The sequence below is a fragment of the Anolis carolinensis genome, chromosome 4 (assembly GCF_035594765.1).
Source record: "Anolis carolinensis isolate JA03-04 chromosome 4, rAnoCar3.1.pri, whole genome shotgun sequence".
Lineage (NCBI taxonomy): Eukaryota > Metazoa > Chordata > Lepidosauria > Squamata > Dactyloidae > Anolis > Anolis carolinensis.
Genome location: NC_085844.1, coordinates 17,460,877 through 17,485,314, shown reverse-complemented (window position 1 = coordinate 17,485,314; position 24,438 = coordinate 17,460,877). Strand labels below are relative to the sequence as shown.

Genomic DNA, 24,438 nt, shown 5'->3' with positions numbered 1-24,438 from the left:
TAGGGATATTCAGTTCATTTGTCAAGAATTGGTTTGATGCAAAGAGGCAGAAGAGTAAGAGATTGTGTGAATATACATATACATATATATATTTTGTCTGATAATGTGAATAAACATTGCATGACACACATGTGAACAATCTTTCTCATTCATACATGTGGTCTATTTGAGAAATGGCATTTCCCCTTATATACAATCTCCTTCTCTACTCTTTTAAACCAAGTAGGCGAAGCACAATTCCTAAAACAAAAGCGTCCTTTTTACAGCACTTTTATACACAAGTTTCTTTTAAAATTAATACTGAAATATGTAGTTTAGAAAGGGCACAGAGAACTTTATTTTATGACAGCCTTTACCAACCCGACAAGTTCCACACACATTGGACTACAACTCTCATCATTCCCAGCCATTTTGACAATTGGTTGTTTTCAGAAAACTTCAGATTGTGCCCCTCACAAAACTACATTTTTCAGGTTTCTCTAAGGAATGACTGAAAACCAGCATTTCAGGAGTGCTGATGTGATCAGATATTTTACCTATCACTTTCAGAAGTCATATATATATATGAAAGCCCTTGCTTTCTGTCTCTTCAAACCCATTGTGGAAAGAGTGTTGTTACAATGCTAAAGAAAAACCACAATCCTGCAAAATTCCTATGTGGCAAAATAAGGGGCATTTGACAGAGTTGAAACCAACAATAACAGCAGCAATCACAGTTCCCCATATGAACACGCTCCAGTGAAATGCTGTCACTTGTAATATGTGCTATCAATGTTTTCCTACAACTTCAAAATATTCCCAGGCCGGCTACCAATTCGCAATAGCAACCAGAAACATCCAAGCAAAAACTTTCTTCCAGCCACTGCGATCCACTTATTTGAACAATGGAATTGCATTGTTTTCACCCCTCTCTTATGTTTTTAAGAAGCAAATGTCAAAAACAGCAAAAAGAAGCACTTTTCTAGATTTTTGCAAAAAGGGGGCTCACTGAAATCTAATACAATACGTATGTGTGCCATTTTCCATATCACTTGCAAAAGAGCCATCCCCTGGCTGTTGAATGCATTATTTACCTAACACAAAGGTGATCTATTTGTGGCCTTCCAGTTGTAGTTGGACTACAACTCCCATCAGCCTTTTTATCATTGACTGTGCAGTCCAAGTCTGATGGGACTTGCAATTTCAAGAAAATTTATGAAGCCACAAGTTGTTCATTTTTGCACCAGCGTACAAAATTCAAGCATACAATTGTACATGCAGTTGACTCCCATTTCCTAGGATGCATAACACTGTAGAACTAATGCAGTTTGAAGCTACTTTTAAAACGTCTGTACCCTTCTCTGCCAAAGAGGGCAGGTACCTCACAAAACTACAATTCCTATGATTCCACAGCATTGAGCCACGGTAGTTAAAGTAGTGTCAAACTGGATTAATTCTACAGTGTAGATGCACCCTAAGTTGATTACATGTGCACCACAAGAATGAGCCAACTGAATTTAATTTCCCTGCTAAGACATCAACCACATCAACCACCTCAACATCTGTGCAGCAGCTTCTACTTCCATACTCCATTAGGTCAACAATCTCTGTACCATCTCAACTTCCTTGGCTACCACAACAACATTTTAAACAGCCTTCAGTCTTGTTTTGGAGGGCATGCTCATACAGCAAATTTCTCCAGTTGTGGGTCAATAGCTGGACATATTGGTTAAGGTGCTCCAAAGCAAGGATATAATACAAGAAGGAACTTCCTTGCTCTTTGGTTTATTATTCAGATAATTCAGCCTATCTGAGCCATACTTTTGCTCTGCCTATAGTACAGACAGGATGAGATGTGAAGTTTTGAGGATTAGCCAATTTCAACAGACATGCCCGAAAAATAACGAAAGAAAAACCATATATCGGCTTATTCAAACAAAGGTTACTATCGCTAATTAAAATCCTCTAGGCTACATATTACAGAACCAATGCATAACCAAGATCAGAAAGTAAATATCCTTTGTATTTGACAGGTTTTAGCTTTTCCCTTGTAATTATTATTACTATTTTTAAACTACTTCCACAAGTGATTTTGGAACCAAAATGATTTTGGAATGTAGTAAGATGGCCAGGACTCTATTGCATTTATCAAAATTTGTAAAAAGTTATATTGGATTGCAGCTGTCAAAATGTGTGGTCTCTTCCAATTCTATGATTCTAAAATCTCACAGCCAGACAGAATATTTAGTCCAAGAAGTCGCTTTTCCAGTTTCTGGTTTTTTGGTTCACAGCAAACTGCTACCATCAATCAGTTTTGATCTACTCATGCAAGAAATGAGCGTGGTAAAAATACCACACATTCCCAAAATGATGTAAAACAACTCTGACTGCAATATATTGAAGCAACATGAAAATCTTAAACCGATTAAGGAAAACTAATTCATTTCATTAATTTTTCTCTATATTCCGAATATTCCTCTACTTTTTTCATATTTATTACATTTTTAACTGACCCAATAACAAATGGAAAGAAAACAAGCATTTCTAACAAACGGTTGATCGGGCAAACTTTCCAGATTTTGCCTTTCAAACCATTAGAAAGCTTCTGAATACTACTTTATCATATTATGCAGTCCAAATGGGAATTTCTTCCTCATGGAGAACATTCAGATTTTAGAATAACCAATTTTGATACTTTTCATATATTTAGACATAAACAGGGAACATTGGTGTTTTACTTGGGCAACCTGGCAAATCCAAAGGCTATTGGGGCCTAGAAATCTCAAGAGTCAAATATAAATTTGAATTAATTCCACAGAAATCACATCATGTAATATTTGTATTGACAAAGAGCTTTGAAGTGAATCCCTCATTCATTCCTCATTAAAACATATAAACAATCCCAGGGAGAAAAGTCTTCCTACAAAATCAAACAAAATCTCTTTCAGATTGATAACAACTTGAGTAAGTTTCACTTCTCCGCAAATATCAATGGATGTGCTTCCTTGTTCCCTGCATGTTGTTGTCTTATTCACTTCACTGACAATAGATAACCTGATTCTGCAATCTGCAGTCAACTGGAAATGGTTCTTAACTTACAACAGCGCATGTATTTTACATGCATGGAATACCAGAATTGCAAAATTACTCAGAGAACAAGTCACCGGTGCTAACAAATAAGTGTCTTCCAGCGATGGATCTTACCTATTCAAAGTCTAGAGCAATGTTTCTCAAACTCTGCTCTTTCAGGTGTTTTGGACTTCAGCTCCCAGAAATCTCAGCCAGTTTATCAGCTGTTAGGAATTATGGGATCTGAAGTCCAAAACATCTGGAGGAGCACAGTTTGAGAAACTCTGGTCTAGAGTTGTGCATCTAACATAGGTTGAGTACGCCTTGACTGAAATGCTTGGGACCAGAAGTGTTTTGGATTTTTAAATTTTGGAATACATGTATTTGCATATATGTACATAGGGCTTGGAGATAGGAAATCTATACACTTTACAGCCTAATTTTAGAAAAGATGTTCAAATAATGTTATGCATGAAACAAAGTTGAGAAAGCAAAAGGGTCAACTATCACAGCTTTCCATGGATACAATTTCAGATTTTGGAGTATTTTGGCTTTCCAAGCAAGGGATGCTCAACCTGTAGGCATTTGTGCAAGTTGTTTTTTTAATAGGACCTTGCCTTCCAGAATTCATTATTGCTTCTCTTTGAAAATCAAAGCACCGACAACTCTGACCGCAGTATATATAGTCAATCTGTTATTGAAAACAGTTGTGCAAAACTGCAGCCACATCAAAAAAGCATTGGGCTATACCTAGAAGGTGTATATGGATGATGTGTTTGGCCTAGCAAGCTAAATTTCAGTCAACAATTTTGCTATACATTTAATGTTCTCACCAGCCATAAAAAAACCCAACAATTGGACAGTCTTTCTGTCTTTCCTAGAACTCAGTTGTTCAAATATTGCCCCAAAGGAAGTAGATTAAAACACATCTTAATAACACAAAGGAATATGCTATCACCATCAACACTGTCTTTTCGAATCTCTGTACAAACACTTCACATTGTATCTTGGGTTGGTTGGAAAGCACTTCAGAGGTAGAAAACGGTGTGGTATGTACATTTTTTAAAAAAGGGATAAAAGGATATCTCCTAAGTATTTCTAAAAGAAACTCTCTTAGGTATAAAATATCTCTTGTAAACAAAACCTAGAACAGGGAATAGTCTGACAATTTTTGTCTAATCATAATTCCCCAGGCTTTGAAGCCAAAGAGACATTTCAAACGGACACAAAACAAATTTCATTTGAAGTTCTTAAGCAGTTCTGGGATTATCCCTCTCTACAATTGTGCTAAAATTTTCACAAAGCATTGTGTTTACAAAGGACTCCCTTTCACATTGAACAGTCCGATTAGAAAGCCAAGATCTTAAAGAGTTCATTGTTACTGAATGATGACTCCCTTCGCCTCCTAAAATCCTCTTGTCCTCTTGAAGCAAACAGCAATATTTACAAGCTATATACAGGTCGAACAGGTTTCGCTCGGCCTCGGCAGTATAAAAGGTTTCATCAGAATAGTGAGTTGTAGAGTTGAAATAGTTCAGGAGTTCAGAATCTAAACAAGTTGATGAAGTCCTGGGGTGAAAGAGAAGTCGAGCAGCTCTCTGGATTGTTAGCTGTACATGGATGATCGGTGCCCTAAAAGCAAAAACATTCCAGGTTTTAAAAGTTGGCTTTCATGGCGTATTTGTAAATAGCTCAGTAACGTTAACCAATAAAGCTGTACAGCCAAGAAGTAACTGATATTTAGATTTCAAAGTTCAGTACTTTCCCCTACTATACCTCATGGGCCCTCGCTATTTATTTATTTTTTGCTGCATTCATATTTCAATACATTATGAATTCCTTATCACTACAGCAATTAAAATATTATTGTTTCAGAGAGGCCACCATCAGGGGCTTGAGCAGAAAAGCGGATGGGAAAGGGAACCCAAACTGTTGATATTTTATGCTGTTGACTGATCAGATCAGAGTCAGTGGTGGCTGGTGGTCTCCCTGGTATTGCGACTGGTGAATCCACTCTGGATTTTAGTCCAAACTTCAAAGGAGCTCTCCAAGTTGCTGGGCCTTCTGAAAACAGGCTCAGCTACTTGGAAAGCCACTCTACAGCTTAGACCAAAATCTGGAGCTGATTCATTGCCCCACTGTCAGTTGCTAATGGATGTCCCTGCTTCTTTTCTTCCACACCAAAGCAATACTTTTTTGGAACCAAGATAAGACTTGCTTGTTGCCATCAATGAGATACTTCAGTAGATCTGGGGCTGATCACCTACCTTCCAAGACAGAATATGGCAATGTCTGCACAGTTGCAAGGTGTCTCCATACTGCTCTTTCCTTGGATAGCATCTCACAAGCTTGAAGTACATCTTCTTCCAATCCAAATGCCCTTTATCTGACAAAATTAGTCGTTTGCGTATCTGAAACAGGAGACAGGCTTGTAAATTGCTTCAATATTTGAAAAGTACAAATCATAAGAGACTGAAAATGGCCTCTAAAATTATACTTTTTACACTTTTCAGAGTGAACCTGACTTTATTAACCTTTTAAAAACAGGCAGACAACTTCAGGCCAGAATCCCGATGATGCCATACACCTATATATGCTCCCTTACACCTGCAGTAGTAAAAGAGCCATCCAGTCCAACCGCAGGACTCACATTGACCCAAATCTTATTGTTAATCTCAACAAAAACAGAAACCATTGAATCGGCTGAACTGGCCAGTTGATTCAATAGGTTCACTCTTGCTCAGATTAGCAAAAGGATGCCAGTTATTGTGTGGCACATTTTTAATGTCATGTAAATATTCATCAGTGCCTTCATTGTGCAGCCTTATGCACTGGGACTGCAGAAATAGCCCCTATGCATTCCCCAATTGGTTGCACAAGTTTGCAGAAGGGTGATTAGGTACAACCATCATGTAAACAATCAAGTAAATTTAAAGAAGCTCAATGTAGGATCCTATCCACAATATGGCAAGAGTAGGAGGCCAAGTGTAATGATGATTGTAAGACCTCCGAATGAATGTGAAGCATTTCTACAAGTGTTTGCATTGAACTAAGGCATCACACAATTATATAAACTAAAAATAAAATAAAAGAAATATTGTGTTTTGAAAGATAAACACATAAGGAATACTAGGAACCATGCAATGCTGGAGAAAACAGTATGTGCAGCTGGACCTTTCAGTGTGATCCTTTTTTAGATTTTGCCTTGCTTTATTTAACTTTTTGCAGCTAATCTAACTACTGAAGAAGAAAGTAACTTGTGAAAAATGTTTGGTTCTTTGGCAAAAGGAACTTGGCAGATAATTGGTGTCCTCTCTCCAGATGCTTTGCCATATAATGTTCACTATTCAAGATTAATCTAGATGGATTAGTGGATGGATGAAAGCTAAATAAGACTCGGGCCTCTTTTTTAACAACTTTTTTCTTGTTTGTTGGCTTGAAATTTGGACAGCTTCGTACCCTGCTGCCCCATTACCTGTCTGTCTGTGAAGTGGTAATGACAAAGTCTTTTCCATAGTAGCCTGTCTTCGCTGAGCACTTGAAGGCTGGGAGCTACCTGTCCAAGGCTCACGAGGTCTCGTCCATCAGTCAGCCGTTGCATGATATTTAATTGTAAACATAAAGGCAGGTCTGTGAAAGTCAAGCCTTTCAAGGCAGGCTGGAAAAAACAGCAAAATAATAATGTTATGAAAATAGATGATACATATGATGTTATCGCGCTTTTAACAAACACTAATTAATGAGTGCCCTTGTACTTGAAGGAGAACAGACAGGCTTGCCCACTGAATAAAGCCAGGACATAAACAATTATTGTATGCACATTTTTAATTTTTAAGCAGAGTATAAAACTGGGACAGGGCTATAGGTCACCATGAACTCTGAAAGATGAGACTATGAAAATTAACATCAACTCTGGGTGGGGAGACTAAAACTATATCAACAACTATAGTATTATAAGGTTTCTCTCCCAAAGAGTGCTGGTGACTTGCTAAACTACAGCTTCCATGATTCCCAAACACTGAGCCATGACAATTAAAGTGGTGTCAAACTGTATTAATTCTACAGCGTAGATGCACCCATAAAGGTAGACAGTAACCACAAAAGGTCACTCAGTAATGCAATAATCATGTGGGAAATCAGCAAATATGGGAAAACACAGAAGGATGCCCCCCCCCCCTTACTCTGGAATAATTTCAACCAATAAGTATTGGAGGATACAGATTAATTGAACTCTCTGTTTATGTATGTGTGAGGAGGAAAAGAGTTTTCAGTTATACAAAGACACGGCAGAAATTGTTTTGTGAAAAACTATCATATCAATGTAACATTGGCATAAAGTTTTAATTTGTACTAAAATTGAAATCAATGCAGTTTGAGCCCTGGGTGTACATACAGCATCTTAAAGGCAAGTATTTAATCCCACCTGTAATATTTTTCTTAGGTCAATGGGTGAGTTATACACTCTCAGCCCCAGAAAAACATGTAAAAAATTTGCCTTGGAGATGCCACAACTCGGAAGCAACTTAAAGGATGGCAACATCAACAAATGGAGTTCAGTGTTATGCTTTAGCCTAGCTTCAGGGTATAAGTAGCTGGGTGAGCCAAATGTCTCAGCAATCAGAGACTTTTGCTTCCCAGTGCTTTGCAAACATTGGTTTTTTAGGAGAAACAACTCTGGATGACTTGAAAACACAAGTATATCACTTTTTATTATCAAGACAAGATTCACAATTTCTACACAAAGAATCACTTTCTTGGCAAATGTTATCCCCACCTCTAAATTACCTAATCAAATCCTGGCAGTTCCAAAAAAGAAATTATTTCGCTCTGTTGCTTTGTCAGAAGCATAATTACTCTGTTATTCTGTTTATTGTAAACGTCCATGTGTTTGCAATACCCTTCACATCTCTCTTCCTCTTCTTTCCTACTTTTTTTTGGCACAAATGTCTGGTAAACATTCTTCCTTACCAGTGACAGTGGAAGGTGCTCTCAGACATTATGTTTACTTTGAGACAGAATTGTTCCAAACATCCTTATAGCAGTTCCCATGACATCTTCCATTTATTAGTGACAGGTGCTCACAGTGATCTTTTAAATCAACATTATCATGACATTTCAGAAAGGATGTTTGTGCCCAGAGATTAATTACTTGTGAGCAGGGAAACTCTAGGATATTTGATCTCAAATTTTGGCCCTTAGGATATTTTTGGACTCCAATTCCCAGAAGTCCTGATTGTTGCCCATGCTTGCTAACGTGTTTGATAACAAAAGAACAAAATTAAAATTTTGAGAACCACTGCCCTAGGCATAGGATCTTTCAATCATGCAAACCCAGATGACACTGGATAAAACTTTCTTCACCCCAACTCACAGCCTCAAAAAGTTGGTCATGTAAGCATGGGATTCTGTGTGTTTAAGTAATTTTGTCCAGTTATCTATGGACAATGCTGGCTGGTGATAGTGAAGGTATTTCACACTTAAAGATATTAGACCTAGAAATGAGAAAAACTGCTTGGAGAGACACTGCATTTCTGTATTTTCCATAGTGAGTTGAACCAGATGGCTTACACAACCAACAGATGTCATCTGCAGGCATGACAGTAACCGTAATCAGCAATTTATTCATTTTCATGTAGTCCTAATAATGTGAATAGATTGGAACACAAAAGCCAGATCTGTATGACACTAAAAGTCCTGCTTCCCCAGATATCTTTGTACCTAGTCTACTTTTGCTCAGGTGTCATGTGTAGACTCTAGAAGGCAGAGTTGTCATTGCAATCTCAAAGACAGGTCCTGTGATTCAATTATATGTAGAGTTGTCCCAGTTAATCTCACCATAGAGTTGTGCTGGGGAACGTATAAAATACTTTTCTAGGCATTTTCTAGGTCTTCCAAGGTATAAATCATTCAAAAGCCCATAGCAATGTTCATTTCAGGTAACAAAGTGGTTCCAGATTATATGCAATATAATTTTCTCCTTCAGTTTTTGGTCCAATAGCACAATACACAGAAACAACCTCCTTATGTAGAGATAGACCTTCTCAGACTGGGTTTATGGATCCAATTCCTTGGAATTCTGATTTGAACAATTCAAGTTCTGCCTCTCTTAGAGTGTTTTCTGAATGCTTTGTCAGGGAACATCTATGAATGATCCAACTTACAACAAGTTGGGAATGTGATATAAAGTTTCAGGGCAGGTGGAGCAGCTGAGTTTCAACTACACTGTTAAAAGCCAGGATTCTCACTTACCCGAGTGATTTGGATATTGTTCAACTGCTGCTGCCAGTGCAGAATTGTCTCCATCCTATGGACCCACATGTTGATATTCCCCACCAGAACAGACTTGCCAACGCTTTGGACCAAGGTGCAAAGTGACATATAAAGAGTCTGCAGCAGCTCTCTTATTAGCCTGATGTTCTGCTGATCCTCCAGAACTTATGGGGAAAAGGCAACAGAAAAGTATTAGAACCAATCAAAACGACAGATAAAGCCAGAGCAAACACTTAAAGAAATCCATGTCCTATTACAAGCACCCTGGCCCTTATAACTTGAGGAATGTATTTCCCAATAGTTTTCAAGACTCAAAGGATGGACCAATACCCAACTGAGAAGTTGTGGGAGACAAATGCACTCTGATGGAGGTGAAAATTAGTGGCTCTTAAGTCCCATCATATAAGTAAGATCCAGTTTAACTGGGATTAACTTGTCTCATTGGTTTTAAAAGCGTCTAAATGATCATTACCATTACCATTATTTTCTCTCTTTTATTGGCGATTATATCTTAGAGCAAGAGGATTATCTAAACCTCATTCTTACTCAGTTGTCTACATAATGTCAGGGCTATAACACTCCAGACTGTATCATTTTATAACAAAATATTCCCTATAGGTAGAAAAACAGCACATCATGGGACTGGTTCCGAACTAAGCTAAACTGGGTGACCAAGCTTTCTATATATAGGAAATTCCTTTGTATGGAGCTTTCAGTCAGGACTTTTACATGATACAGTCCTGTCCCAAATGTACTATACTTAGGTAAAACTATGCCATAGTTTTTCAATCATCCCACATCACTCAGGATAGCTAACCAAGGCGTAAAGCATTGCCCTGATAATAATTCATGGTATTATCCATGGTGTAGATACAGCAAAACATTAAGCTATTATCCACTTTCTTTTAGATCTATTACCTAATGTTTAGATCTGTTTACCCCATCAAAGCCTAAATATGGGCTGCAGTGTTAAAACTAAAAAGATACAGAGTGCATGTTTGCTCACAAACCCTAGGTTTGGATCTTTGTTTTTACCTTTTTGTACTACTTTTTCCAAGATATTCATATAGTTTTTCTGGGCGATTCCACTCAGGGATGTTAGCTGGGACTTTGCTATCAGCTCCAACAGCTGTGGACAAAAATAAGATTTTAGCCTTTCCCGGCACAAAGACACCTTTCTAATCTTGGCTTTCTGGTCATATGACGCACAGCAAAAGAGTTCAGAAACTTGTTTGTTGCCTGCCTGACTTTTTCCAACAGGGAGTGGAGTGGAGGAGAAGTGGGAAAGACAGATGCTAGAGCTTAAGCGATTGCAATCTGGATGCCTCTTCTTGTTGGTTTGATTACTAAGCCGAGTCATTAAAAGTGACAACAGAGGAAAATAAATTGGGGCCATCTAAGTAGCTTTGCAAAACACTGACCACACAGTTTGAGAGAGCCAAACACCCCCTGAAAAAGGCATGATGGAGAGTAGTCTTCTACTGTAGCATATATATTTCATGGTCCTAAAATTTTGAATCAAGTTTGCAAGATCCAAGAGCCCATTTTTCACCATTTTCACTCCAGATCACACTAGCTCAGATTCAATTCCCTTTCTTGCTACTGATAAGGAAAGTAATTTATTGCTTTTCAACAGACATACATCAACGTTTAAGTTCACTGTTCCTTATGGTTTCATTGCTCTTTGTGTTGTTGTGTGCCTTTAAGTCATTTCCAGTTTATGGCAAACCTATCTCAGCATTATCTGCAGCTAAGCCATGGCAATCAAAGTGTAAAACTGAATTAAGTCTGCACTATAGAGCCAGCCAAGTCTATACTTTTACACACTACATGGAAATCACTTCCAATATTTCACCTTAATAAACCAAGATGCAAGCAAGCCTTGTTAGCCTTCTTTGCTCTTCTCTTTGTGATAGGAGCAAAGAAATCAAAGAATTCAAGTTTCTTTTCCAGCTGCAACACTAAACTGGGATCTCAAGCCAACTTTAAACTATGGCTTTATATCCTGGCTTGTTCTAAAATTATTAACTACAGATTGTTGGTTTGGATGAGCAGGAAACCAGTTAATAGGAGACACTGGTATGTTTGTTTGTTAGCTTATGTTCACAGCTGTTCAGCCAATTGATCACTGGTAGTTCATGGTCTCAGGCTCCATCTGCATTGCCATATAATCTAGTTTCTGTGTCCAGATTATCTGTTTTGAACTGGATTATGTGACAGTGTATTTATGTATTTACTTTTTCAAGTTGTAATTGCAAAGCCCTGGAATGGAGACCATGGACAAATTTTAGCAATTTAGGGAGGCAGCTACAGGGGATAAAAAATAAAAATAAAAGCACCATCCTTTCCAAGTACGATTTGGAAAACTTTTCTTCAGTCCCCAAATTTCAAACCATAAATTGAGCATTTAGAAACGCAGTTTAGGTGCCCAAAGAAAAGTGGCAAGCGAAGTGACAAAGGGAACGTAAACATGCAAATATGAGTTCTGGGGTAGTCCACATTGTAGAATTAATGTGGTCTGACACCACTTTTAACTGCCAAGGCTCTATGTCATGGGGTCGTGGGAGTTGTAGTGTGCCATGGTCTTTAGCCTTCTCTGCCAAAGAGTGCTGGTACCTCTCCAAATTACAATTCCTATGATTCCACAGCATTGAGCCATAGTAGTTAAAATTGGTGTCAAACTACATTAATTCTACAGTGTAGATATCTTCTGGTATGAACTGATTTTCAATGTCTCACTCTTTGCAATGCTAGAAACTTGGGAACTGGTCGAAAATTTCAATGGGGGGCATAATTCTTAATTGTGGGGAACAATAACCCTCCCAGTAGCGATACTTCTGGTTTCCAACTTCTGTTAGGATGACAAAAAGAGTATGCTAAATCATGGGCTGAATTGTTTGTTCCACGTGGAATCTATGACAAGGGTTTATTTAGTGTTATTGTCACCTTTCCATAAACCTAGAGCACATGGCAAAGGGAGGAAAAAGATGAAATAGAGGATATCTCCCCCCCCCCTTCTCGAGCCACTTGTCCATTTTACTCAGCGCTGTCACCGCCGTGTGACTATCAGCTCCCGGCAGCAAAGTGGCCGCGGGTGACTGATCCACTCTTCTGTTTATCTTTCCGGCCAAACTTGAATGCCAACAGATGGTTCTTCTGGGCGGGCAATGCTATTAATACCTTGCCTGGCCACATGATAGGCATAAAGTGAGGAGGATGGAAAAAGAGCCACGGCTAATTGGCTAAGCTGCCTAACACCGGTTAATCAGCTTTATTTCTATGACTCACCACTTCAGGGAACTGAAGCATAAAGCAAAATGCAGGCACAACACAGGTGTGCATTTTGCAAAATAAGCCCAGAATGAACTAGAAGAAGAAACATGTGCAGGACAATGATGGAGCAGGGATGATTTCGACTGTGCAAACCTGCATTGTGCACATTCATATCCAAAGTGGTACCAGCTGAAAAGACTAAAACATGTGCCATGCTCAGCATCTGAACATGTATATTTTTAGAACAAGCTCCTATCTAGGGGAGTGCATCTACACTGGAGAATTAATGCAGTTGGATAGAACTTTACTTGGTCTGGTTCAATGCTATGGAAGCATGAGAGTTGTAGTTTTACAAGTGCTGTAGCCTTCTTTGCCAAACAGAACTGGTGCCTCACCAAACTACAACTCCCATAATTCCATTGGCAGTTAAGGTGGTGAGGCATCCACATTCTGGCCTTGCAAAACTATTACTCCCATGATTGCATAGCATTAGGCCATGGAAGTTAAAGCGGAGTCAAATTGCATTAATTCTACAGTGTAGAAAATCCATAGTTTTCAAAATCTTACTGTTTTTGTGCATAAACGTTTAAAACAACTTCAGTGGGTTTTAAAAAAGTTATCCATCTACCACTGCTTGAAACTTTACTCGCAATGTTACTGCTTACAACTTGCCCTGCTCTCTTGGCCCCGTGTGCTGTAACACAATTCCCCTGGAATCGGTGTCTTTGGATTTCCCCTGGGAAATGAATACATTCATTCTGGCTCATGCGACCACAAGAGACAGCAAAGGGATCTGTTGCAAAACACAGCTCAGGGTGTATCACATGGCAAATTCCTTTGGAGCAAGGCATGTGTCACTGTCATCTGCCTATAAAGAACACCTCGACTAAGAGCAAAGCGGCCTCGAATTTGGACAACCGAGGAGTCACGGAGTAAAAACTCTGTGCAGCCTTTTATATGTTTTGCTTTGAACCATTTCTTCTGTAATCCTGATTAATTTAGGGTTACCTCTCCAGAATACCATGGTTCAAGGCTCTGGAATCCTGTGAGTTGTAGTTTTAGCCTTTTCTGCTAAACAGTGCTGGTTTCTCGCCAAACTACAACTCCAAGAATCTATAACCTTGAGCCATGGCAGTTAAAGTCGTATCAAACTGCATTCATTCTGCAATGTAGATGCAGAGAGAGACAGAGTTCAGATTGCCAAGTGTTTGTTGTTTAAGGGTTGCAAAGTTCTTCCTAATACAAAGGCTAAACTTGATGCTCAAAAATCCTGTATTTTGAGGGTATGAACCTTTCATAAAGACATATGTGTATACTACCATGGTTTGCAAAGACACTGTAGTGTGTGTGTTAACTGAAAAATGAAGTGCATGAAGCCAACTGGCTCAGCCTGCAAAGACCTGGGGATTGATTTTGATAATGTTTCTGTTCTGCTGCTGCAGAACCAGTTTGGACAAGTTTTTCGGTGCTGGCTGAGTACTGCTAGAGAGCAGTGTGTACTCAGAAAGGCCTTGCTATTTTGAGACCTGTTTGCTGCTGAGAAAAGTGGGAGAAGAACCAGAACTGTATTCTTCTCTGAAACAGATTTCTGGACTGAGAAAGGACTGTTTATGACTGCGGACTTCTGTAAGTGATCAGAGGGACCATTGTAAATACAGTAGAGTCTCACTTATCCAACACTCGCTTATCCAACATTCTGGATTATCCAACGCATTTTTGTAGTGCTAAATTCGTAAATACAGTAATTACTACATAGCATTACTGCGTATTGAACTACCTTTTCTGTCAAATTTGTTGTTAAACATGATGTTTTGGTGTTTAATTTGTAAAATCATAACCTAATTTGATGTGTAATAGGCTTTTCCTTAATCCCTCCTTATTATCCAACATATTCGCTACCAGCCCATTTATGTTGGATAAGTGAGATTCTATTGTACTACTTTTTTGATATCTTGGAATCAGTAAAGTTCCTGTACTTTTGTTCTGCAAACCTGTGTGGCATGTTATTGTCCTGCGGGTGACTCTAGATCGCGGGAACAAGTAAGAGCTTCCATTTATCATCATTAATCCGTAACATATACAATATGTTATTGGTAAGTGTGGAAAAATATATTCATGCTGCAGAAAAATGCATGGCTTGGTTCACAGAAATCAAAGCTCCTGTTTGGTATGTAGGCAGATCACAACTTGCTAATAGCTATTTGCTGATGGTCAACCCTGCATGCTATGAATTTCAGCTGTTCTTTACTGACATTTTTGAAAACTTGGCAATGTGTATGTGTGTGTATTTATGAATTAACATAGCTTTTTTTGTGTCAGGAGCGACTTGAGAAACGGAAACACAGCTGCTTCTATATATATATATAGCAACATCCGTGGGGGTGCTGCTATAGGGACTGTCATAGAATGCATCTATACTGTAGAATTAATGCAGTTTGATACCACTCAGTCCTATGGAATCCTGGAATGTGTCATTTGGTGAGGCAACAGCACTCTTTGGCAGAGAAGGCTACAGATCTTGTAAAACTGCAGCTTTCACGATTCCATAGCATTGAGACATAGCAATTAAGATGGAGCCAAATTGCATTATTTCTAGTGTGGGTGTACCCATTCAACATAAGTATAAAAATCATCATAGTTCAGTCTATGGATATGGCACCATTTGAAACACATTAATATTTGCTGGCTTGTTCCTGGTTTTTCTATTGCCTTTGGAGAGGCAGGCTTCAAGATGATAATTTTACGTCTCTTTGAAGTCTTTCAGAAGCAAATGTGGGCTGCTTAACTATTTATGGGTATTTTAAAGTGTGAGCTATTACGCTCCAGGGACTTGGCCAACAGGATCAATGCATTTAAAACATCGTGTTCTTATTTGAGCTATAGTGGATGGAAGGAACATATTCTCTCTTGGCCAAACCGCCAGCCAGTTTGAATCAGAGAGCTTCGAGGTTATAGCTGACATACATAACACACAATTCCTGAGGCTGCAGGAAATGGAGACCTGGTTAGGGAAAAACAGTCATTAGCGCTCAAATGTTTCAGCCTCCACGTGTTCCAATATTAGTGCGGACAAAAAGTAAAAGTTGAAAATGGCTCAAACAAAGGGATTCTGTACATCGCGGATGCTAATCTTGCTTTTGTATTTGCTTGAATTCTTCTGCCATAAATTTTTAAAAACAATTTTGCTTTTTTGGTGGCTACTATTATTTCATGGCAATGTTCTGAAATGGTTTTGGAGGTGGTTTGGAGGGATTTTAAGGTGGTAAGAGTGGTCTATAAGGTGGTTATGCACAGAATTCTGGAGGAGCAAAATTCTGCCCTCGACAGTTTCCGCTTACAGAAGAGATCGCATTGTTAATGCTTCTGCTATAGGTAAGTAAACAATTGTTGCAGGGACTTTTGCTGGGCTAAATAATGTTTGAATGGGAAAATTTTTAAAAAACTATTATCCTCTCTGATTAGTTGCTATCTAGAGTGAATCATGCTGGAATTATACTTCAGTTTTTGTAGCACAGCTCACAGAGAGCTTGTTTTGCAAGTATGTGCATGCTCACGTGTGCGTGTATTAGTGACATTTTCTCACCCCAAAGTTTTATTCTGTAGCCTGGATCAGATATGTTACTAAACCATAGTGTAAGCATAGTAGTTTTTAACTGAATTTTGGGTTGCATGCTCATTCAAGCATCTGACGATAGACTTGAATACTTTCTTGCTCTTTAGTCGTGGTTTAGGATGAATACGGGTCTGAAAAGTCCACCCCATTGGCCATAAATAGCCTCCTCCTGCAATGCTTTTCTGAGCTAAAGACCCACCAAAGTTTCTCTATGTTTTTTCTTTTACCTAAATATGTTGTTTCTGCTTGCCTCTAAGTCCCCAAACCAAAAAAAATCAAAACCACAATTCGACCAGAAGTCACATCTGGTTTGACATTTTATTATATGTTTTGGGATTTTTGACCAAACTGCTGCCCAAGGCTATGTCTCGTAAGGCCAAATATTGAAGCCTAACTCTGGAGCATCATGAAGACACTTTTGTACATTCACGTTCCTCTCCTCCGTGGGTTTTTTGAAAGTCCCATCTACAATGCTCAAGTGGGCTAAGTTACCTCTTATACTCACCCGTACGACATAATTGAACCGCCTGGAGTCCAGAATGGCATTTGAGAAATCCAGTCTATTGAAAGCTTCTCCCAGAGTGCAGTAGCCATGGCGCTAAAACAAGAGAAAGTGACAAAAAATGTGATTCATATGTATTTAGGGTTTTGAAGAAAGTCAAGCGAGCAGATGGTCCAAAGCTAGTGCTACAGTGGAACATTGACTCTAATGCATTTCAAAGGAACAGGATCCCTGTTTAGAGCACTATGAGTTGATCCCCCACTAAAACACCTTCTTAAACAGCAATAGTGGACTCTATCCCTATCTCTGCCAGTCTCCCTTCCACTGACCTTCCGATTATCCACAATGCCATCTCTTATGAATTTTCACAATACGAAAAATCTTTGGAATACCACTTGGGAAGTATTTTGGTATTCATTTCATTCATCAAAATGATATGGCACAGTGCTATACACCTCTTAAGAATATATGTGGCCATCACTCCATAGCAAACAAGTTCCAACGCCCATTAAAAACTGCCTTCAAATTTTTCGTTGCTGTGTCCCTGTTTCCAACTTATGGAGAACTTAAAGTGACCCTCTTGTAGGGTTTTCTGGAGTGAAGAATGTGTGATGCATCCAAGGACACCCAGAGGAAATGAACCCTGGCCAAAGCCCTGCACTACGCTGGCTTCATATAGATCAGTGGTTCTCAACCTGTAGGTCCCCAGGTGTTTTGGCCTACAACTCCCAGAAATCCCAGCCAGTTTACCAGCTGTTAGGATTTCTGGGAGTTGAAGGTCAAAACATCTGGGGACCCACAGGTTGAGAGCCACTGGTATAGATGCTTAAAAAATCAAGGGGAAAATAGACGAGAGTTCCATCTTCCTTGCTAGTTAGGTAGAGAGATTAAGGTAAAGGTAAAGGTTTCCCCTGACGTTAAGTCCAGTCATGTCTGACTCTGGGGATTGGTGCTCATCTCCATTTCTAAGCCGAAGAGCTGGCGTTGTCCGTAGACACCTCCAAGGTCATGTGGCCGTCATGACTGCCTGGAGCGCCGTTACCTTCCCGCCGGAGCAGTACCTATTGATCTACTCACATTGGCATGTTTTCGAACTGCTAGGTTGGCAGAAGCTGGAGCTAACAGCGGGCGCTCACTCCACTCCCGGGATTTGAACCTGGGACCCTTTGGTCTGCAAGTTCAGCAGCTCAGTGCTTTAACACACTTCGCCACCGGGGCTCCTAAGGAGATTATGAAATAGGAAAGTATAGTATGTTGTTTCTTGCCAGCATTTCTGAAATGGTATGGTCCTCCAAGGGAAACACCTTATAATTATATCAGCTATGACTACCAGTTAACAAGTATGCAAAATTCAAGATAGCTGAGGTTTACCACTCAAAGTCAGCACCCATATATGTGTGTGTGTGTGTGTGTGTGTGTGTGTATATGTAAGCATTACTCATTGTATTAGAATGACTTTGCTCAGCTATAAGACATTTCTGGCTATGAATAAACAGATGCTATTTTAGGCAAAATTACACAGTTTAAAATAACAATGGATACTCACTTCTTTTGTGCTTCCCTTGTGCACATAAATCCACTTTTCTTGATGAAAGTCTGTTCAAACAAAAAATAAATATTCTTCATTTAAAGCCATATAAAAATTAAGCTCATCCTAATTTGCCTCATTTTGTTTGTTGTCTCATGAAACAGCAGCATAACTGATTATGTTTGCTTCCAAATTCTTCACATTTAAAAGTCTTAGTATTCTCGGTTATATGACTGTGTGGAAGGGCCCTTAATTGTGGTGTAGAGAAACAAACCATGGTTAATCAAGTTGGGTTTACACTATAGTTAAGATGTAGAGTGTCAATGTAATGCCAAAGATCAACCCAGATCAACCCAGACACAAAACCTTCCACCCTATAATCACACCAGAGATAATAAAAGGGGGAAATGTGCAACTTTAGAACTAATGCATACAGCAGGAATCCAGTTTTGCATCAATTTAAACTCAGTTATTTGAACCACTGTACATATTTGTTCAAAAATGGAGTAAGATAGAAAGATACATACCAGTCTTTCTTAAAGCTGGTCATTTTCCTTCTAAACATTGCCTCTTATGGGAGTGGTATGGGACTATTCAATGATTATGAAACCTATTTTCTATATGTTCAGATGAACTCCTATTTATTCATGCTTGTCATGTCCATTATTATTCATAAAAAATACACCCCAAATTTGAGACGCTAGCTACATCTACGTCCTGTTGAAATCTGTATGAAGGAAAATATTAATATTAAAGTCTTAATATTTTCAGGAAGAGTCAAGCTGTAGAATTAATACAGTTTGACACCACTTTAACTGCCAGGGTTCAGTTGTAGGAGATCATGGAAACTGTAGTTTTAAAAAATCTTTAGCCTTCTCTGTCAAAAGGTGCCAACTACACCTTGCAGAATTCTATAGCATTAAACCATGACAATTAAAGTGCATTAATTCTACAGTGTAGATGCAGCCCAAGTTACGAACTAACTAACCAACCAACTTAACTATGAATCTATCATTCTGCTTTCAAATTGTTTTAGTCTCCAACTATCCCACTTCTTTTGTGGGATATATGGAAGCCATGAACCATTCCTTTGAAAGGATTTATTTTACTACTTATTTTTGGGATAGGAAAAATCCTGAACTCTTAAGACATACAGTTAAAGAATCAGACAGAAAGGATTAAAAACCAACTCAACTTCTAAAACTATAGGCATATAGAGCGGGAGCAGAGAACAAGTCCATTTTTGTTTGAATGTTAATAAAAATGGAACTGGAAAAATTGCTTTTCTTCTGGCAAATACAAATGACAAAAATGTGAATGCTTAGAAGCACTAAGATATTGAGAAAACATCATTGTCCTAAGCAACAGTCTCCACCTTGCAATGGATCCAAGTTTTCCAGCTAAGGTCAGAAGGGGGCTGCAAAGTTTCTCCAGGGACTTTTGACATTACTGCAGAGGTCATTTCATTGTGTGAGAAGGGTGAGCTCCCTTCACCAAACATAATTGTTTATTGTTCTGCTTTTTAAATACTGTATCGCCTCGGTCAGAGTCTTACACTGAATCTTTGTTTTGTTGTTCAGCTGGTCCTTCTTTCTCTTCTTTGCAGCAATGTCACAGTTGAGGCTGTTGAAAAGGTTCTCCTTGTTGTAGTCTTCTTTTCGGCAGTAACTGGAGATAACACAAGGAAGAAAGGTTTTAGTTTAGTCTGAAATCTGGATATTAATCTCTCTCCCCACACCTTGCATTCAGAGAAGATTTCAACACAAATATCAACAGCTGAATTTACACATGGCACACATTTTTAAGAGCTGAATATTGACTTTGAGGCCAGTTTCTGAGTTTAATCTGCTTGTGTTATAAAGCTCCTAAACAGGGTGGAGAGGACTTTGCTTTCCCTATGAAATGACTTTGTTTTCCCATTGACCCATCCAAAAAGTCAACCAAGGGCCACAACTGATGGTAGCTGAAACCAAAGCCAACAAAACCAAGTAAGCAGTGCTTGCATCATGCTCTCCATCTCTCTCAATGTCAACTCTCCTCCGTCTGTGCCAATCCAAATGAGATTAGACCAAAGGCTAAGTGACATTGTTCCGAAAGTCTACATACAGCCTGTAGGTTCTGCCCTTGAACTCTAAAGGTGAAGCTCTGAAAACCTATCATCCAATAAGTCCCTCCTAGACTTTGAGATCTTCAGGTAGGTCCCATCATCTTTTCAAGTATGATCACTATAATCAGGTCAATGTAATCTGCTTGGACATGGTCTACTGTGGACCAGCTGATTATCCTTCCTTTCTGCTACCTATCACCCTTGATGAAGATGTTCCAGGTGGACCAAATATTTTTCTGGAACAATACCATTTATTCCCCTATCTTCATTCATTTCTTCTAGGGCAGTGGTTCTCAACCTGTGGGTCCCCAGGCGTTTTGGCCTACAACTCTCAGAAATCCCAGCCAGTTTACTAGCTGTTGGGATTTCTGGGAGTTGAAGGCCAAAACACCTGGGGACCCACAAGTTGAGAACCACTGTTCTAGGAACATATACAGTCATTTCTCCACATTTGCTGGAGCTAGGAGTACAGGATTCCCATGAAAATGAGGAATGTCTAGGGCTCCTTCCACACTGCCCTTTATCCCAGGATTTGATCCCAAAATATTTGCTTTAAACCGGATTATATAAGTCCCCATTGCCAGATAACCTGGGATAAGCAGACAATCTGGGATCAGATCCTAGGATATAGGGGCAGTGTGGAAGGGACCTAGGTCTTCCAGATGGAAACTGACCATAGAATTGCTCTGGAGGATCTAGACAAAGAGACATTCCTCCTAGGAATCTTTAGGTCCTCCAGGATCTAGAGATTTCTAGAGAGATCATTTCAATCAAATCTGTGAATAATCAAATCCACAAAAGTAAAACCCAAAAATATGGGAGGTTGACTGTAAGCAATAGTTGCCATCTCAAGGGAAATTGGACTGATCCCCCCATATTTGAAGAAAAGGCAAGCTGGCTTTCCTGCTCACAGAATCTAATGGTGCAGAGGCCTTTCATAATAGTAGTACAGAAGGCATTTCATGTACATCCCACCCCTGAAGCAATTGTGGGAATGATAGAGCCCTCCAGATGTTGTTAAACTGCAACTCCAGCAGTCCAAACCAGCATAGCCCAGGGTCAGGAATGCTGGATGCTGTAGTCCAACAACATCTGGAGAATTGTACAATCCCTACCTTTGCATTAAAGCAATTGGCTAGATTTTTAAAATGCTAGTTACAAATGGGTAGAACAATTATCACTTTATCTGTCAACACTTTGCAAATCAAGGAAATGCTCCCATCCTGGCGAGGATGGTGACTGATGCGACGGATAATAGCAGTTTTCTAGGATGCCCTGATGAAAATCAGACTCACAGGTAAAGCCCATTATTGTAATCACACCAGTAATTACATGGCAAACGCACAATGGTTCTCATGACTTCTGTGTAACATCTTCGCCCTTCCTTTAACCTCCTCTGGCTCATCTGATGTCATGGCTTCCTGTCTGTCTCATGCCTACCTAGGTGAAAATTTCAGAGACATCTTCAGATCAGGATACACTCAGGTTTCGTGCTTGTGCAAGCTGTTATTCACACTTTGCTGGAGGGTCTATGTATAATGTGATGTTGGAAGTGGAGCTCAAGCAGCTTAATTTACAACAGCCGAAGGTAAGAGGGAGCAAGGTGTGAACGTTGTGTGCATGCAAAGAGTATGAAGTTCCAGCTGGGTATTGGAGATCCATATTATTCTAGGAGTCCGTAGGAATGGAATTTCAATATATAGAGAACATTCTTGCATAGACTCCCTGACATTCTTGTTTTCTAAGTTCGGAAACTCCTTCTACTTCCTGATAACACTTCAAACATACAATCTGCAATTATAGACTGAAATGATACAATGAGAATCCCAATGGACACTGACCATTTAATGTAGAGGCTAGACAACAACTCCCACAAAGGTGTGCAAAAGCAAGCCCTAATGTGCATCAGTGTCCTGTGGTTTGTGTATTCATCATCCATGCCTCAAACTGGTTTCATGATGCCCTATGTAATCTTCTGCACAGTGAAACCACTTTCTTCAATACTGGTCTGAAACTGACTTAAGGGGTCTGTGTAGATGTGCCCTAAAACTCTTTGAGTGCATTCAAGTAGAAGCCTCTGGTGGCGCAGTGGGTTACGGCAGGACTGCTGACTTGAAGGTTGGGTTGCTGACCTGAAGGTCGCCGGTTTAAATCCAACCTGGGGAGAGCACGGATGAGCTTCCCCTATCAGCTTCAGATCCATGTGGGGACATGAGATGGTGAAAATATCAAAACATCCGGGTATTCCCTGGGCAACGTCTTTGCAGATGGCCAATTATCTCAAACCAGAAGCCACTTGCAGTTTCTCAAGTCGCTCCTGACACGAAAAAAGTAGAAAAAGTGTCATTTTAAGTGCTATGGCTCAATGTGATGGAATCCTGGAAGTTGTAACTTAACAAAGCCTGTAACATACTTAGCCAAATAATGTTTGTACTTTACCAAACTACAAATCATATGATTCCATAGCATCAAGCAGCTCTGGCAATGAAAATGGTGTTAAACTTAATGTCATTTGTTCTACAGTGTAGAATAGATACACCCTTTGTCACACCATGATCTGTACAGCATGTGCAGAATGGAAAACCTCAACCGTATCTCATCTTTCTACAAAAGTCGTTCTATCGCACTCCATCTTTCCTAAGCTGCAGTTTATGAACTTGAAGACACAAATCCAACATCATCATCACTCAGAAAATATAAACAACTGAGCTAGCTTAAGGCAGTTTGACTGCCTTCCAAGTGGTCCAGATCTGTGGTATGTTATGCTGTGAAATGTTAATCTATAACTATGTTCTAACAGCTATCATGGGATTTGTAGCTTGAGGAGACACCAGTACTCTCTGACAAAGAAGACTAAAGGTCTTGTATAGCGACAGTTCCCATGATTCTATAGTATCAAAGAATAGCAATTAAAGTGGTGTCAAACCGCATTAATTTGACAAGTGTAGATGCACCCAATGGCAGGAGAATAGCACTGCAAGGAAATGGCACCTACATTTTCATAGCTACACATTCCAGTTGTTATATAGTTGTTGTTACATTGTTTTATTATCCTGAATATAGTGCTTGGATCATAAATCATTTTAAAAGCTTGTTTAAAAAGACATGTACACACAACAAAACCCTCTTGCTGGAGAAAGATATCAGATTCCCTCTTGCATTGGTAATAAGATACTTCAAACAACTGACTGTTTTTCTGAAACTCCTGATCAGGTTATGGTTTTATATTAAGTGTCACTCTTCTGAGCATCACAAATTAAAACAAGAGAGAGAGAGCCTTGCCTCAATTTTTCCGCAAAACACAGAGACATGTCACGCAGCCGCCAGTGCAATGCTCATAAAAATGCCAGTAATGTATAAGAAATGTTTAACATTCAAGACAACCCAAACAATCCAAACTAGGGGCTCTTGGGGCATTTGATGCTGGAAAAGGATGGAGACGAATTGCAAGAAAAAGGGAGAATTTCTTGTAGACATTCCAGCATTTTGGGACAGTGTTATAAACACGAGATTGCTCAAGTTTGGAGAAAGCTGGGAGAAACAGCACTTTCAGGCAAGGCACCAAGTTTATGTGTTGATGAAGCCATAAATATGTAAAAATAACATTACGGTCACATAATCTACCCAAATCCCATTGAAATCCAAGCAGAGAGTGCATACAGTACATTCTGTAACTGGTTGTTGTGTATTCAAAAATGGGTAAAACAAAATTGCCACTCTGAAAATCTGAACTTATTAAGGTTCTAGTCCTTAAGACTGGTGAGGAAAACAGAATATATGCAATGCATAATAAAATCTCTGATGGCAAACCAGGTTGGGGTACCGTGAAAACACTGAATTTCTAGCTATCATGGAAAATAGGTCTTTGGTGTTGTGTAAGTATTTTTAAAAATCTGCCTACTTGACCAGTGGAAGCTGAATAAATTATGTAAATTCAACAATTACATGTAAATCTGCTTAGTCTATACAAGTTGCAGGGTTCCACTTTCCTTTTGGAATATATTTGACTCCAATTGTAATTCAATATGGTACTGGAAGCAGAACTGTACAAGTGGGCTAATGAATCCTGATCCCTTGGGCACAATTCAATACATAAT

General features: G+C 39.2%; 1 protein-coding gene across 1 annotated transcript in view; it reads right to left on the bottom strand.

Annotated features, from left to right (window-relative positions):
* fbxo32 (F-box protein 32) overlaps positions 1-24,438 on the bottom strand; it is a 34,219-nt gene continuing 9,781 nt past the window's right edge. The window contains exons 2-9 of the mRNA XM_008108224.3: positions 19,790-19,902; positions 18,253-18,302; positions 16,710-16,802; positions 10,354-10,447; positions 9,298-9,482; positions 6,524-6,706; positions 5,316-5,459; positions 1-4,680 (exon numbers count right to left, since the gene is read on the bottom strand). Coding sequence (XP_008106431.1) covers positions 4,591-4,680; positions 5,316-5,459; positions 6,524-6,706; positions 9,298-9,482; positions 10,354-10,447; positions 16,710-16,802; positions 18,253-18,302; positions 19,790-19,902 — 952 coding nt within the window. The 3' untranslated portion in view covers positions 1-4,590. The remainder of the gene's footprint in view (positions 4,681-5,315; positions 5,460-6,523; positions 6,707-9,297; positions 9,483-10,353; positions 10,448-16,709; positions 16,803-18,252; positions 18,303-19,789; positions 19,903-24,438) is intronic.